Source organism: Acaromyces ingoldii (genome assembly GCF_003144295.1).
Source record: "Acaromyces ingoldii strain MCA 4198 unplaced genomic scaffold FA10scaffold_4, whole genome shotgun sequence".
Lineage (NCBI taxonomy): Eukaryota > Fungi > Basidiomycota > Exobasidiomycetes > Exobasidiales > Cryptobasidiaceae > Acaromyces > Acaromyces ingoldii.
Window position 1 is genome coordinate 2,036,345 of NW_020290250.1, and position 13,388 is coordinate 2,049,732.

Sequence of the window (13,388 nt, forward strand, 5' to 3'; positions counted from 1 at the left end):
GGTAGATGTACTGTCCCAGAAGGCGGGCGAGTCCTGATTAGCCCGAGCTGCCTGGTGTCCTGCGGCGACGGTGGAACGGTCAGTGACAACAAGGACCCGTAGTGAGGAGTGTGATCCGAGTGCAATTCGATGTGAGGGCCGCGAAGAAGCCAGGGTGGAGGCGCTGTGCAGCGCGGTGACGCGCATATTGAAATTGAGAAACGCATCCGTCCGGGAGACGACCGATCGGACCGCAGGCAAGGCTGCCATAAGAAGGCTTCTGGTAGGCATGCACATCGCTCCCATCTCCACGACACGATGTTCTGGCCCACGGAAAGCAAGACGGTCAAGGAAAGCTTCGACAAGGACATGCGCAACGTCCATCTCCTCTACGACTATGCCGCAAAGAATCCCGAGACAGGTCAGTGCCGACACTGCGTCTCTGCGGCACTAACACGTACTGAGTCCTTTCCGAACAGGCGCCGACGAAAAGTGGCGGTACGAGATGTGGTTCTACAACGAGGACCGCATCGTGTATGCGATCCACGGCGGGCCCATGGCCGGCCGCATCAACTTCCAAAAGGCTGACTACCAGTGTGTGCGACCGGGCGAGATCTGGCAGTGCAACTGGCTCGAGGGTGAGTGAGCGTGGCCCTACCTCGACGGCTCTCCGTTGACTTTAGGCGCACGGACACAGAGACGGGGACAGTGTGCTCGCTGGTGTACGACATTCCCAACAAGAAGATCACCACCCTGCTCAACTTCTCCAAGGGGCACTGGGAGAATGCCGAGGCTGCGCACGGCAACAAGCGCAACACCGCGGACCTGGAGCGCTGGAGGGGCCTGGCCAAGATTGGCCACCAGACGGACCGATTCATCCTGAACGACCAGGCGGACATCTTGGAGGCCTTTCAGGGACAGGGCGACCTGGAGGAGATTGAGATGGGCTGGCCGACGCTGTAGAGCAGTCCAAGCATCAATGTAATAGCATTAGAGCAGGCTCCGTCAAGCATCAATGGAACAGCTTTAGAGCAGGCGGCGTGTCGTCAATCCAAGCTGCGCGATGGAGGCGCCTGCCAAGCTGACACGAAGGAGGCGCCTGTCAATCTGGGCTCGGGATATTTACGCAAAGAAGACGGAACTCGAGAGGACAGGCAAATGGCATTTATGGAGCAAGAGCAAGAGCAAAGCAGGGTATTCACTTCTTTGGGGCAAAGCCGACGCGCTTGTTCTGCACGTCAAACACGGCATAGACGTCCTGCAGGAACGAGTCGCCGCAGATCCACTGGGGCCCGCCCGAGCCCATGTCGGAGCCCACGATCGAGGCCACCGTCTGGGAGCCCTGCGTCTGGAAGGAGAGGGCGTCGGGCGAGAGGGTGTAGTCGGCGCCACCAAAGGTAAACGTCACCTGAGGGTTCGTGCTGGGGTCGTAGAGGCCGTACACCTCGCCGTCCTGCTCCTGGATCGTCATGCCAGCAGCGGTGAGGATCGAGCGGACGGCGTCCGTGGGCCCGATGATGAGCGTCGTGCCCGTGTCGACGATGCCGTTGGCCTGGGTGCCATTGACGGTGAAATCCGTCTGCCAGAAGCCCTGGCTGTCGTCGACGCTGCTGTAGGCCAGCTCGCCGGTGAAGCGCGACTGGTCGATGTAGCCGAGGTCCATGACGGCGTTGGAGGTCCAGAGGCCAAACGCAAAGAGGTTCTGCATCGACGACTGGTTGGCCGCGTAGATGCTGTCGAAGAAGGGCGACGAGCGCGTCTGGGCGATGCTGGGGAACGCCATGCCGGCAATGCCCTGGCTGCCGTCGTCCTGGAGCGTGCTCTTGGACGCGACGCCGATGGCCTGCGCGGGCGCCGTCAGGCCGCCAACAGTCACCTTGTCGGTCCACACCTCGCCGCTTGCTTGGGCTGGCAGAAATTGTCAGCTTTGTCTCCGTCTCCTGGGACCAGCAGCACACTCACTGCCATCGCCGTAGCCGACCTGGAAGGTCTTGCCGGCGTCCTTGGCCGTGCTGCTCGACTGGGGCTTGTACGTGTTTGGGTTGACAAACAGGTCGCTGCTGCCCGTGTCAAAGTCGACGGTGATGTCGTAGCCGGGCGTGCCGATGGTGATGGATCCGGCCCAGAGGAGTTCTGCCCAAAAGAATCAGCGGGGAGATCAGAGCCAAAGCACGACCGACAGACCCACCATTGTTGATGTCCTTGAGCGGCTCCTCTCCGCCCGAGCTGGCGGCGGCCGTCGCCTTGATGGCCGCATGCTTGGCCTTGAGCTGCTTGACGCGCGCCGAGGCCAGCGCGATGGCATCGGCGCCCTTGAGCGACGACTTGGGGTGCTTGCACGTCAGGCCGATGGTCGCCTTGGCCTCGGTCTTGGTCGGGTTTGCTGCGCCCGTCGTCGCCCCCTGGGGCTTCTTCTGGTCTTCGGCTGCCGGCGAGGAGAGACAGGAGCCCATGGTGCAGTGGTACGCTGAGCAGAGAGGAGTGTAGTTTGGAGGTGGATGGATGGGTGGATGGCAGAAGAAGGGTGGAAAGGGGCTGTGCCAAAGTGGATCGAACAAACAAGTCGATATATTGTACTCCCGCCGGTCGGCATGGTGTAATGGTGCAGTAGCCACCTGCCTGTTTGGGGTCGAGCTTCTAGCTCGCTCAGCCCGTGCCCATCGCTCTTCTGCGATAAGGATTCGCGAAGGCCACCCACCCGCTGCAAATCCCAGTCTGCACTGCGTTGTATCCCAACTTGCCCAGCGTTGTATCCCGGTGTATCCCAACTTGCACAGCGTTGTATCCCGGTCTGAACAGCGTTGTATCCCGGTCTGCACTTGCGTTGTAATTAATGGTATTCGTGCGTGTGGAGGCAGACTATGGAATTCTTTGCTGAACTTTAATGTAGCCCCTCTGCCACTCTCTTTCTATGTAGCCCCTCTTTCTGAGCTAGTGAGCGAGCCCCCGTGCGCACGGGACACACGGGGACACTCATGGGCTCGCTGCGCTGCTGCTAATCCGCACGACGAGCGCCCGGTATGCCTGGAGCTGCTTGCGGCCGCGGAGCCAGTCGGCGATGAGCGCCCAGACCTGCGACACGCCCGGCGACGGGCGCTTGCCCTGGCCGATGAGATAGATGCAGTGGCTGATCTGGCGCAGCTTGGCGAGCGACACGAGCGTCGAGGGCAGGATCCACGACGTGCCAGCCGTGAGCGACGGGCACGGGTCCTCGCCGCGCGCAAGACGGTTCGGCAGGTCGGGCATGAGCCCGAGCGCTGTGCCCATCCCTGCCACGGTCCTGACCGAGTCTGCCGTCTGGCCCGGGGCGGGCGCGACGACCTTTTGGACAATGTCCCGCCGGCTGATGCCGCCCGTCACCATGATGGGCATCTGCGCCACGCCTGCAATGCGCTGGGCAAAGTCGAGAAAGTAGGCCTCACGCTTCTGGGTGCTGCTACTGCCGCTGCGCTCCTTTGGCGAACCACTCATCGCCGGCGACTCGTAGTTGCCGCCGCTGATCTCCACGAGGTCGAGCCCTGCGCCGTTGTCTGCGCGAATGCCGTTGAGCTGTGTGATGACCCACTCGGCGTCGTCCTGGGAGAAACCGCCGCGCTGGAAGTCGGCCGAGTTGATCTTGAGGGCCACGGCAAACGACGGCGAGACTGCGGCGCGGATCGCCTTGACAATCTCAAACAGGAACCGCGCTCGGTTCTCCAGTGACCCGCCCCACCGGTCTTTGCGTTGGTTCGTCAGCGGGGAGAGGAACTGGCTGATGAGGTAGCCGTGGGCGCCGTGGATCTGCACGCCCGTCGCGCCAATCTCCTCTGCAAAGCGCGCGCTGTAAGCAAAGCGCGCAATGACATCCTCGATGTCGTCCTCTGTCATTTCCTGCGGCACGTTGAAGAAGGCCTTGCCCATTCGGCCCACGTCGACTGCCACGGGCGACGGCGCAATCGTCCGGGGCTTGGCGGGCCCAAATGCCTGGCGCCCCGGGTGGTTGAGCTGGAGCCAGAACTGCGTGCCGTTTGACGTGGCCGCGGACGCCCAGTCGCGATACGCAGCGAGGGCCGCCTTGTCCTTTCGCACCTCCGACACAAGCTCCCGGCTGGTGGAGACGGGCGCGGCCCCTCCCACGGCGCGGTAGTCGACCATGACGTTGCCCGAGATGATGAGCCCGCTCCCGCCGTCGGCCCACGCCTGGTAGACGCGGATGAGCTCCTGCGATGGCACAAGGTTCTGCGAGGCCGTCGCCAGGTTCTCCTCCATGGCGGCCTTTGCGATGCGGTTCTTGAGCACCTGCCCGCAGGGCAGCGTGAGGGGCGTGAATGCGAGGTCCATGCTGGGTGGTGTGCAGGACTCTTTGTGCTCGCAGCGATGGATTTTTAAGGCTTTTTAGAAGGTTCCACCCGATTTTTGTTCGGAGAGATGAGCGTGTCCGAAGAGGAACCGAGTCGGAGATTTGCTGCCCCGTCCTCTGGCTAATTCCGGCGTGGGCTCAAATCGCAATTTTTGACGTGCTACGAGCTGTCATCTCACGCCCGATCTGCTAAATCTGCCAGACGAGGCTGTTGCTAGACCTGCCAGGCAAGGCTGTTGTTCGGAGGTGTCACTAGCGGACGGAGATTCGGGCATGGACACGGACGTTCGGAACTTCCAGTCGTCCTTGGAGCTAGCATCAAGCTGGAGTTAACGACGGTGCCTTTGTGAAGCTTCGAGCATGTGTCTTTTGGAGTCAGGCAGCCGCGTCATCGAGACAGCTCCGTGAATGGCACGGCTAGTTGGATGTGTATATTAGGCCAGCTCTCGAGTGGTGGCCTCCTCATCGCACTTCTACCAAGCAATGGCGACCACATCCTACAACAGCACGCCCAACCTCTCGATAAAAGTCGGAGGGGTGGCCTATGCCTATCGTGATCTTGGCTCCCGCATGGGCGTGCCCCTGGTTCTGTTCAACCACTGGGGCGCCGTGCTGGACGACTACGACCCCGCTATTGTCGATGCGCTTGCCCGAAGCCGCCGTGTGATTGCGACCAACTACCGCGGCGTGGGTGCGTCTGGCGGACAGGTGCGTGCCTCGGTCGAAGAGATGGCGCGCGACGCCATCGATCTCATCCGCGCCCTGGGCTTTGACAGCGTCGATCTCTTTGGCTTCTCCCTGGGCGGCATGGTGGCGCAGGACATCGCGCTCCGGGCGCCTGAACTCGTGCGGAGGCTGATCCTCGTCGGCACGGGTCCAGCCGGGGGCAAGGGCATCGGCAAGTTTGGCGCGGTGCCGTGGATCCTAGTCAGGGGCTTCCTGACGATGCAGGACCCCAAGCACCACCTCTTCTTTCCAAACACGCCCGATGGCCAGCGCGAGGCCAAGGACTTTGTGGCTCGCATCAAGGAGCGCACGGTGGATCGCGACCAGGGCCCCAGGATCTCGTCTTACTATCGACAGCTGCAGGCCATCACTGCGTGGGGGCAGCGTGCGCCCCAGGACCTGGGCAGGATCAAGATTCCCGTGCTGATCACCAATGGCGACAACGACATCATGGTCCCGACCGAGAACAGCGTCGACATGGCGCACCGCATCCCGCAGGCGCAGCTCGTCATCTACGAAAACGCGGGCCATGGGGGCCACTTTCAGTGCCACGAGGACTTTGTTGCGACGGTCCTGCCCTTTCTCGAAGAGTAATGCTCAGTGCCAGCAGCTTTTCTGGTGTCACCCCTTTAGATTCTATGGCATGCGGCCCTCCTCTTGCAAGTGTACATAAAACGACCAGCCGTCCTTCATGTGTGGTCTGAGCGCATTGATCTCGACGGCGAAGAGCGACGAACGTGCATACAAGTCGTGTTTCTGAGAGGGCTTTTCAGAATCGGCCTGCAGATAGATTCTTGGTCGTCTTTTACTCACCTCCCTCGTCGTCCACCCGAGAAAGTACCAGTTTGTCTCGGGCTCGTTTTGTGCAGGTCCCCAGTAGCCCCCACAGAAGCCCTGGTGGACCGTGTCGTAGCAGTCGGCGTAGGTCTTGTGAAGCGAGGCGGCAATGCGAGGGTCTGTGGCCTTGCTGGCGTCGTCCAGCTGGACAGTGCACTGGTGCAGTCCGTGAGAATTTCACATCGTTCTTGCAAAGCATCCGACCCACACCTACGAGCTGCGTCAGGGGCGCACGCAGCGCCCTCAGGGGCCAGCCCTCGTGGGGAAAGTGGATGTTCCAGGCCCGGAGAGACGACGGAGAGGATGGAAAGCAGGCCTGTGCAATGCCGGCGGCTTTGCCCAGCTGCGCGCTGCCCACGTTGTCGTCCCAGACTGCTCCGCAACGAAAAAGCATGGGTCAGCGCTGCTTTCCGACCCTGGCGCACACTCACAAACAAGCCACGCGAGACTCTTCTGATCCTCGATGAGCCCAAAGAACTGCCTCTGCGCACCAAGCTCGAACAGCTGCTTGCGCGAACGGGCGAAGTCGAGGTGCCTTGCGGCACCCAGCTCGATGTGCAGGAGTTGGAGCAGGACGGGGCGCATCGCTGCAACTTACGAGGGTGGTGATCGTCACTCTGTCTCACGTCGAGCGTTGAGCCTCTTTTAAGGCAAAGGCTGACCTACCAACGAGAGCAAGCAACAAGAGCGACAGGTAAGCTCACGCTCCACGGTAAGTCCAGTACTGGGCTGAGAGCGCTATCTCCTGCTCGACGCACCTTGGCGCCTGTCATCTTACGCTGCTAAAAAATAAACTCAAGCTAAGTCCGACACGGGCAGCTTATATCTAGACGGAGAGCTGGATGTCGTTTGCCCAGACAAGAGCGCAATGTCAGCGGTCCGTGCTACACACGAGCACGGCTTACAGCTCGTCGCAGCGCCTCCGCGCCAGGCCCCACACCAGGGCGAGGTGCTGATCCGCAACATTTACGTAGCCAGCAACCCAAAGGGTACGTTTCGGCAGGGGTTTCCAGTGCGCACAATCAGCTCACGGTCAAGCCACCTGCAGACTGGAAGCTCTCGGAGTGGAATCTGTTCGAAGGGATCGAGGGAAGCGATGTCGCAGGGATCGTAGAGGCAGTTGGCCACGGTGTCGCTGACTTGCGCCACGGCGACCGGGTCATTGCATGCACGCCCTCGGCTACCTCAGACAGATGTGGGGCTTACCAGCCGTTTAGCATCGCGCCCGAGCACCTCGTGGCCAGGATCCCGCCTGCGCTCTCGCTCGAGGAGGCTGCGACGCTGCCGTTGTGCTTTGCGACGGCGTCGGTCGCGGTGCATGGCGTGCTGCGGGTGGCCGTTAGTCATCAAACACGTCCGAAAATCCTTGTCAACGGCGTCGGCTCTTCCATTGGCTTCTATGCTGCTCAGCTGGCAAGGCATGCCGGCCTCGACGTGTGCGTGTGCTTTCCTTGGCGTCTTAAACGATCAGTCTCACGCACTCCCTTACAGGCACGCAATCGTGCGCTCGGCTTTCTCGGCAGCCAAGGCCAGGGCCGCAGGGATCGATAACGTCTACATCTTCGACGACGACGTGCTGCAGCTAGAGCTTGCCAGGCTCGACTTTGCCTATGCCTTTGATGCCGTCTCGACCCCAGCGACGGTGCGATGGCTGTGCGGCGTGCTCGCGACGTCGGCGAGCTGCACATTCAGCGTGCTTGCTGGCGGCGTGCTCGACGATGTAGCCGCCCTCGCCAGGGCCAACTGCCCACCCCACGTCGACGTTCGCACGACGAATGCGGGCGCGACCAGCCAGACGCCTGACTCACCCTACGCCGAGACGGTACGACACTGGCTCAGCCAGGCGGGCGCTCTCGTGCTTGCGGGCAAAATTCAGACACAGCCTCGTCAGGTGCTGGCCGGGGGTCTGGCAAGGGTCCCTGATGGTCTATGCTTGCTCCGCGAGGGCAGAGCCGGCAGCAAGAAGCTCGTTTGTGAGTGTGTCTTTGGCAGACTGTCGCCCGGTGCTGACTCAAGAGCGGACAGATCAAGTTGGGAGTGTGCACGGATAGACTATTATGTAAGAATCACACAGCCGAGTGATGGGCCTGCTACTGGTGTTCTGCTACTAGTGATGAGCTGCTACTGGTGATGGCCAATAGTGATGAGCTGTTACTCGTGATGGCCAACAGTGATGAGCTGCTACTGGTGATGGCCAACTATAGGTGATGGCACGCTGCTAATGACGGCCCACTACTGATGATAGGGAGGAGCAATGGCCTCGACGCTCTTCCACAAGTCCTCAAACGCGCCGACGAGGTCCTCGCTCAGCGGCCCGCCCTGTGTGGCCTTGAGGTTGCCCTGCACCTGCTCGACGGACGAGGCGCCCAGCAGCACGCCGTCGTCGGGCCCCAGCGGCGAGTGGTGCATCAGCCAGCGCAGCGTCGCGTCCATGGACGAGACACCGTGCGAGCGGCAGAGGTCCTGCAGCTTCCGGACCTGCGACACGATGTCGTCCTTGAGGTAGAAGCTGCCGAGCATGGGCAGCGCGCCGAAGCGCGACTCCTTGTTGGACACGGAGATGTCCTGGGCGGGCTTGGCCAGGAGCCCGCCGGCCAAGGGACCAAAGCCGTAGAAGTGAATGCCGAGCCTGCGCAGCGTGGGGAACAGCTCCGTCTCGGGCCGGCGCGCCAGCGGGTTGTAGTTGCCCTGGTAGACGCTTGGCAGTACGTAGCCCTTGGCCTTGCACAGCGCGTGCATCTCCTCTACCTCGCTGGCTGCGTAGCTGCAGATGCCAAAGCGCTTGAACTTGCCCTGCTGGTAGAGGTCGTTGATGGCGCTGCACGTCTCCTCCATCGCCACCGAGCGGTCGGGCCGGTGTATATAGAAGATGTCGACGGCCTGCTCCCTCAGCGACGCGAGGCTCTCGTCGGCGCTCCGGAGGATGCTGTCGCGCTTCAGGGCGCCCTCGCCGGTGATGTTGATCTTTGTGCTGACCTGGAACTGCTTTCCGGCATTCACCTCGCCCAGCAGCCGTTCGTTTTCGCCGGCGCTGTACACGCGCGCCGTGTCGAGCTCCTTGACGCCGTAGCTCTGGCAGGCGCCAAGGAAGGCCTTGAACTGCGCCGGGGTCGACATTGCTTCTGTCTTGGCAAACGGGCTCCTGCCCATGGTTCCGACGATGACCTTGACCATTCTTGAGTTAGGCAGCTATTCAGACGATGGGGAGCAGTTATTGAGACCAGAACAAGGCTTTATATAGCATGGAGACTGACTCAGTCGCCTCGTCTGAGGCAGGGGGGCCAGGGGAGTTAAGGCGGTGATAACATGAGACAGGGCAGTCAGAGACAGGGCAGTCAGAGACAGGGCAGTCAAGGCGGTGGAAGTTAGAGCAGGCCACTCAGGGCGGTGGAAGAGCGACACGAGGGAATTAAGGCGTGGGCATTACAGACAAGGGAGCTAAGGGTGGACATAAGACTAACTCCACCTGGGTCCTTTGGCGCGCGATGAATTTTTGCTCACAAATTCGCGCCCTGGTTCTCGTTGCTGAAGCGAAGGCTCAGCCTGAGAAGCGCGAGGCAGGGGTGGCCTCACTCACTCGTTCATCAGGCAGTAGCGGAAGCGCGGCTTGCCGTCGACCATGTCGCGCACGGCCTGGTTGGCGTCGGACATCTTGCGCTTCTCAATGAGGAACTTTGGCTTCTTCTCGCCTGCCAGCTTGAGCATCTTTTCGATCTGGGGGATGCCCCCGATGGCGCTTCCGCCGATGTTGGCGCCCGAGAAGAGGAGCGCACCAATCGGAATCGGCATCACCGCGCTCTCGGGCGCGGCAATGTTGATGAGGCTTGAATAAAAGTCAGCGCGAGAAGGAGGTAGGAGATAGGAAGACCACTCACTGCCCTCGGGGACGCAGCATCCAGACGTACTTGTCGAACGGCTGGTCCGGGTTGCTCGCCGTGTTGATGATGATGTCGAGCTCACGCCGCAGGCGCTTGTAGTCGTCCGGGTTGTCCTTCATGGCCACAAAGTCGGTCGCACCCAGCTCCATCGCCAGGTCCTTTTTAGACGACGTCGTGGAGATGGCGACAATCTTCTCGGCACCCATGGCCTTGGCAAACGCAAGACCAAAGGAGCCGATGCCACCGATGCCGACGATGCCGACCTTTTTGCCATTGGGGCCCCCGCAGCCGTAGTCGTCCAACGGGCTGTAGATGGTGATGCCGCCGCACATGAGCGGGCCCGCCACGTGTGTCTCGAGGTTGTCGGGGATAGGCACGGCAAAGTGGCTGGGCCCGCGCCAGCGCCGCGCGTAGCCGCCCATGCCGGTGCCACTGCCGTCGACGAACTTGCCCTGGTAGGTGCCGCCCATCTTGTCGCAGTACGACTCCCTGCCGGCGTCGCAGCGCCGGCACTTGAGGCAGCTGTCCGACTGGGCGCCCACGCCGACGCGCTGGCCGACCTTGAGGTGGGTGACGGCGCTGCCTGCCCGCGTCACCTTGCCGACGATTTCGTGTCCGACGACGGTGGGATACTGCGACGGGCCCCATCCCGAGCGGAGCGTGTGGCTGGGGGGTTTGAGTGAGCGTCGTTCAGCGACGCGCGCGCTGCTTTTTGCTACTCACATGTCGGACGCGCAGATGCCGCAGGCGAGAATGTCCATCTCAATGTCCGTCTCCTTCCACTCCTTGACCTGGTACTCCTCCCAGCTGAGCTTGCCCTCGACGGCCGTCTTGTCGTGTGCGACCCAGCCGATGAATTCGTTGCTGGACATGGTTGATGTGTGAGGGGTAAATCCTGGATTCTGGGTGGAGCAGGGCGGTCTTTATACCGGGCACTGCTCTCCACTTGCCGCTGTCGAGCGAGCACTCCACATCGCTGCTCACCCAGGGTGATTACGGATAACCAGTACTGTCGTCCGACAGACGAGCTCCACATTGTATTCAGCCAGTGCTATCAAAAGGGCCCTCGGAAAAATTTCTTGGGTGACAGGAGCCGAGGCACCAGGCGCTCTAAGATTATTTGTGGCAGATTTCCCGGTATTTGACCCGAATTATTTCTGCACGTGAGCCTCTGAGCGAGGAGACGTTGTGGAGGACTGACTACACCCGGCCCTCGACCGGCTGCGGATGTCGTTAGCCGTGCTCGATAGATTGTTTTAGTGGCCTCGACGGCGCGCTTGTCGAGCTTGAGCTGCTGCTGTGCTTGAGTCGCTGCTTGTGCTTGAGCCATGGCAGCGCCTCGCTTGCCAATGTCGCGGCAGCCGCTGGAGTGCAGTGCAGCACCGAGAGATGCGCGGCCGCTGCCCACGGTGTCGGCGCGACAAACAGGGAGCAGATTGGGGTAAGCCAAGTAGTCTGCCTCTTTGTCGAGACGGACGGATACAAGCTTGGTCTTGGCGTGTGAGCAACCGGAACTAGAATAGTTCCTCGATGCGCAGGCTCACTCGCACGGTGGAGGTGACCCGCACGGTGGAGGTGAGCTCGCACGAGGGAGATGGGCTCGCACGATGGAAGTGAGCTCTCACGATGGAGGCTCACCTTGCCTGACAGGCTAGCCAGAGCGACCAGTCTGATCGACGAGGAGCGAGGGCCCCTGCAGCGTGCTGCTATGCGCGGCGAGTAGCGAGCCTGCAGGGCCAGCCTCTACCGCCTGCGTCGATGTGCTCCCTGCCCGTCGTCAAGCGAGCCTGACACTCTCGCTTGCTGCTGGGAAGCGTCTTGACTCAGTTGCGCTCCTCACCTTAGCGTCGTTAGCCTTTCCGAGGAGGAGACGAGCCGTCTGCGACTCTCGGCACAGACGGCGTGAAGAAGCGCCACGTTGGGCGTGTTTGAGCATGTTTGCACGCCTTGTCAAGCGTGCGCCAGTCCAGGAGCGGTGGCCATTGGCTTCGTTCCCAGGCATGTGTCTGCCCTAGCTGCCCGTCTGCCCTAGCTGCCCGTCTGCTCTAGCTGCCCGCCTGCTCTAGCTGCCCGCCGCAGAAGCAGCGAAACCGAGTCTTTGGCGCAAGGTGCTAGCAGACGGACAATGTGGAGAGGCAGAGATAGGCGCGTCGCAAGCAAGATAAACGGGCAGCGGCTATGGCGCTTGGGAAAAGGCACTGCTGATAAGCCGTTGCACCGCAAGCCTCTCCGTGTTGCAGCCTCTCCATGCCGCACCGCTCATAAGTACGCAAGCGTCTCCGTGCCACACCGCTCAGAGGTAGCTCACAGGCACGCAGAGTGTCTTTGCCTAAGGAATGCTGGCACTCGCCGACGTCCTCTTTCTGCTGTGTGCGACGGCCGCCGTTGCCCTCGCCAATGGCCTCTACCGCCTCCGTCGACGCCAGCAGGCGCAGGCATCGGCAGCCACGAAGCAGGCCGTCGACCCGCTCGCGTTCTTTGCCAGCCCCGAGCCGTGCACGTCGGTGACGCCAGACAACCTGGCCACCTACCCGGGCGCGAGGGACCACATCTACGTCAACCGCGTCCTGCGCCACCCGTACCACCAGGTGATGGGCCACCAGCCCATGCAGTCCAACGACTGGATCGAGGTGGACGCCAACTACGTCGGGGATCTGCGCAAGAAGGCAGAGCTCATCGCGACGCAGGGCAAGGTCGTGCTGGACGTCGTCGACGATGCCGCCGTCCGGCTCGGGTGCCAGGAGCTGATGGAGCACGTCAGCAGCTGGCTCACCGTCCGCTACCCGGCGCTGTTTCAGTGGGCCGATGGGGGCAAGCGGGCCATCCACAACCTCGTCACCGGCCTCACCCTGGACCTCTACCACGGGCACTTTAGCAGGAAGGCCAGCCACAAAGAGGGAGGCCATGGCACGCTCAAAGACGGCGCCGACGCCCTGCTCGTCGTCAGCCAGCTCGTCCAGGACGACTTTCTGATTGGTTCGCCGCTGCCCGACGGCCACTGGCTCTGTGCGGGCGGCATCGTTGCGTTCCCCGGCTTCTACCTGCTCTCGGACAAGATCGGGACGACGCTGATGCAGACCCACGACCCCGTGCCGCAGTTCAACGAGAAGCTGCTGTTTTCTGTAGAGCGCACCCTGACGCGCCTCGAGCCGACAAAGCCCATCGAGCGGACGTCGTGGGAGATCGTCGACTCGGAGGAGGACCAGTTCTGGGTGCCGATGGCGGGGCCCCTGCCCACGGGCTCGGGCGCCAAGCCCACGGCGCCGCACCACCTCACGGGCCGCGCCGAGGATGCGAGCGCGACCGAGGACGCCTCGCAGCTCGTGCTGCGGCTCGACCACCAGACATTTGTCAAGATGCCCAAGAGCCGCATCGTCTTTTTTGGTGTGCATCCGTTCCGGCGGCGGCTGGAGCAGCTGCGCGGCAGCCCGCTGCTCCCGCGCCTCCTCCTCGACATCCACGAGCATGCGCCGGCAGACCTGATGAAGTACAAGGGCGCGCCGCTGTACCAGGCCAGCGTCCTGCCATTTCTCCGCACGCTGGACCAGTGGCAGCGCGACCACGGGCTCGTGCAGGGGGGCGAGCGCAGCCAGGACTTTAGGCTGTACAAGGGCAATCATCTCTAGAAT

The 13,388-nt window shown here is 62.1% G+C and overlaps 9 protein-coding genes across 9 annotated transcripts; 4 read left to right on the plus strand and 5 right to left on the minus strand.

The window, feature by feature from the left end:
* The first annotated feature begins 454 nt into the window (after window positions 1–454).
* On the plus strand, window positions 455–1,035 carry FA10DRAFT_268242 (hypothetical protein). Its single transcript, XM_025522247.1, has 2 exons — window positions 455–617; window positions 677–1,035. Exons 1-2 carry the CDS (start codon window positions 485–487, stop codon window positions 940–942), a joined length of 399 nt encoding a protein of 132 aa, XP_025376924.1. The 5' UTR covers window positions 455–484; the 3' UTR covers window positions 943–1,035.
* Window positions 1,013–2,861, minus strand: FA10DRAFT_268244 (acid protease). The gene is made up of 3 exons (XM_025522248.1): window positions 2,168–2,861; window positions 1,942–2,112; window positions 1,013–1,887 (listed from the first exon to the last, which is right to left on the minus strand). Exons 1-3 carry the CDS (start codon window positions 2,430–2,432, stop codon window positions 1,178–1,180), a joined length of 1,146 nt encoding a protein of 381 aa, XP_025376925.1. The 5' UTR covers window positions 2,433–2,861; the 3' UTR covers window positions 1,013–1,177.
* On the minus strand, window positions 2,777–4,386 carry FA10DRAFT_268245 (NADH oxidase). Its single transcript, XM_025522249.1, has one exon. The coding sequence runs from the start codon at window positions 4,297–4,299 to the stop codon at window positions 2,953–2,955; it is 1,347 nt and encodes a 448-aa protein (XP_025376926.1). The 5' UTR covers window positions 4,300–4,386; the 3' UTR covers window positions 2,777–2,952.
* A 164-nt stretch (window positions 4,387–4,550) lies between these two features.
* On the plus strand, window positions 4,551–5,785 carry FA10DRAFT_152245 (alpha/beta hydrolase fold protein). Its single transcript, XM_025518108.1, has one exon. It carries the CDS (start codon window positions 4,802–4,804, stop codon window positions 5,636–5,638), a length of 837 nt encoding a protein of 278 aa, XP_025376927.1. The 5' UTR covers window positions 4,551–4,801; the 3' UTR covers window positions 5,639–5,785.
* Window positions 5,681–6,466, minus strand: FA10DRAFT_287585 (hypothetical protein; the record flags this gene model as incomplete). The annotated part of the gene is made up of 4 exons (XM_025524149.1): window positions 5,681–5,800; window positions 5,858–6,037; window positions 6,096–6,253; window positions 6,313–6,466. 4 exons carry the CDS (start codon window positions 6,464–6,466, stop codon window positions 5,681–5,683), a joined length of 612 nt encoding a protein of 203 aa, XP_025376928.1.
* A 283-nt stretch (window positions 6,467–6,749) lies between these two features.
* FA10DRAFT_287586 (GroES-like protein) lies at window positions 6,750–7,932 on the plus strand (the record flags this gene model as incomplete). Its single annotated transcript, XM_025524150.1, has 4 exons — window positions 6,750–6,870; window positions 6,930–7,317; window positions 7,373–7,854; window positions 7,907–7,932. The coding sequence occupies 4 exons, from the start codon at window positions 6,750–6,752 to the stop codon at window positions 7,930–7,932; spliced, it is 1,017 nt and encodes a 338-aa protein (XP_025376929.1).
* Window positions 7,907–9,263, minus strand: FA10DRAFT_152441 (Aldo/keto reductase). The gene has a single exon (XM_025518109.1). The coding sequence runs from the start codon at window positions 9,053–9,055 to the stop codon at window positions 8,114–8,116; it is 942 nt and encodes a 313-aa protein (XP_025376930.1). The 5' UTR covers window positions 9,056–9,263; the 3' UTR covers window positions 7,907–8,113.
* Window positions 9,264–9,454: 191 nt separating this feature from the next.
* Window positions 9,455–10,631, minus strand: FA10DRAFT_231897 (GroES-like protein; the record flags this gene model as incomplete). The annotated part of the gene is made up of 3 exons (XM_025518878.1): window positions 9,455–9,704; window positions 9,757–10,425; window positions 10,483–10,631. 3 exons carry the CDS (start codon window positions 10,629–10,631, stop codon window positions 9,455–9,457), a joined length of 1,068 nt encoding a protein of 355 aa, XP_025376931.1.
* Window positions 10,632–12,095: 1,464 nt separating this feature from the next.
* FA10DRAFT_280667 (hypothetical protein) lies at window positions 12,096–13,385 on the plus strand (the record flags this gene model as incomplete). The annotated part of the gene is made up of 1 exon (XM_025523634.1): window positions 12,096–13,385. One exon carries the CDS (start codon window positions 12,096–12,098, stop codon window positions 13,383–13,385), a length of 1,290 nt encoding a protein of 429 aa, XP_025376932.1.
* Window positions 13,386–13,388: the final 3 nt, after the last annotated feature.

Coding starts and splice junctions, on each gene's coding strand:
- FA10DRAFT_268242 (XM_025522247.1), top strand. CDS start 485: ATGTGGTTCTACAACGAGGACCGCATCGTGTATGCGATCCACGGCGGG. Junction 618..676: donor GCAGTGCAACTGGCTCGAGG/GTGAGTGAGCGT, acceptor GCACGGACACAG/AGACGGGGACAGTGTGCTCG.
- FA10DRAFT_268244 (XM_025522248.1), bottom strand. CDS start 2,432: ATGGGCTCCTGTCTCTCCTCGCCGGCAGCCGAAGACCAGAAGAAGCCC. Junction 2,113..2,167: donor GCTCAAGGACATCAACAATG/GTGGGTCTGTCG, acceptor TCTTTTGGGCAG/AACTCCTCTGGGCCGGATCC. Junction 1,888..1,941: donor GGTCGGCTACGGCGATGGCA/GTGAGTGTGCTG, acceptor AATTTCTGCCAG/CCCAAGCAAGCGGCGAGGTG.
- FA10DRAFT_268245 (XM_025522249.1), bottom strand. CDS start 4,299: ATGGACCTCGCATTCACGCCCCTCACGCTGCCCTGCGGGCAGGTGCTC.
- FA10DRAFT_152245 (XM_025518108.1), top strand. CDS start 4,802: ATGGCGACCACATCCTACAACAGCACGCCCAACCTCTCGATAAAAGTC.
- FA10DRAFT_152441 (XM_025518109.1), bottom strand. CDS start 9,055: ATGGTCAAGGTCATCGTCGGAACCATGGGCAGGAGCCCGTTTGCCAAG.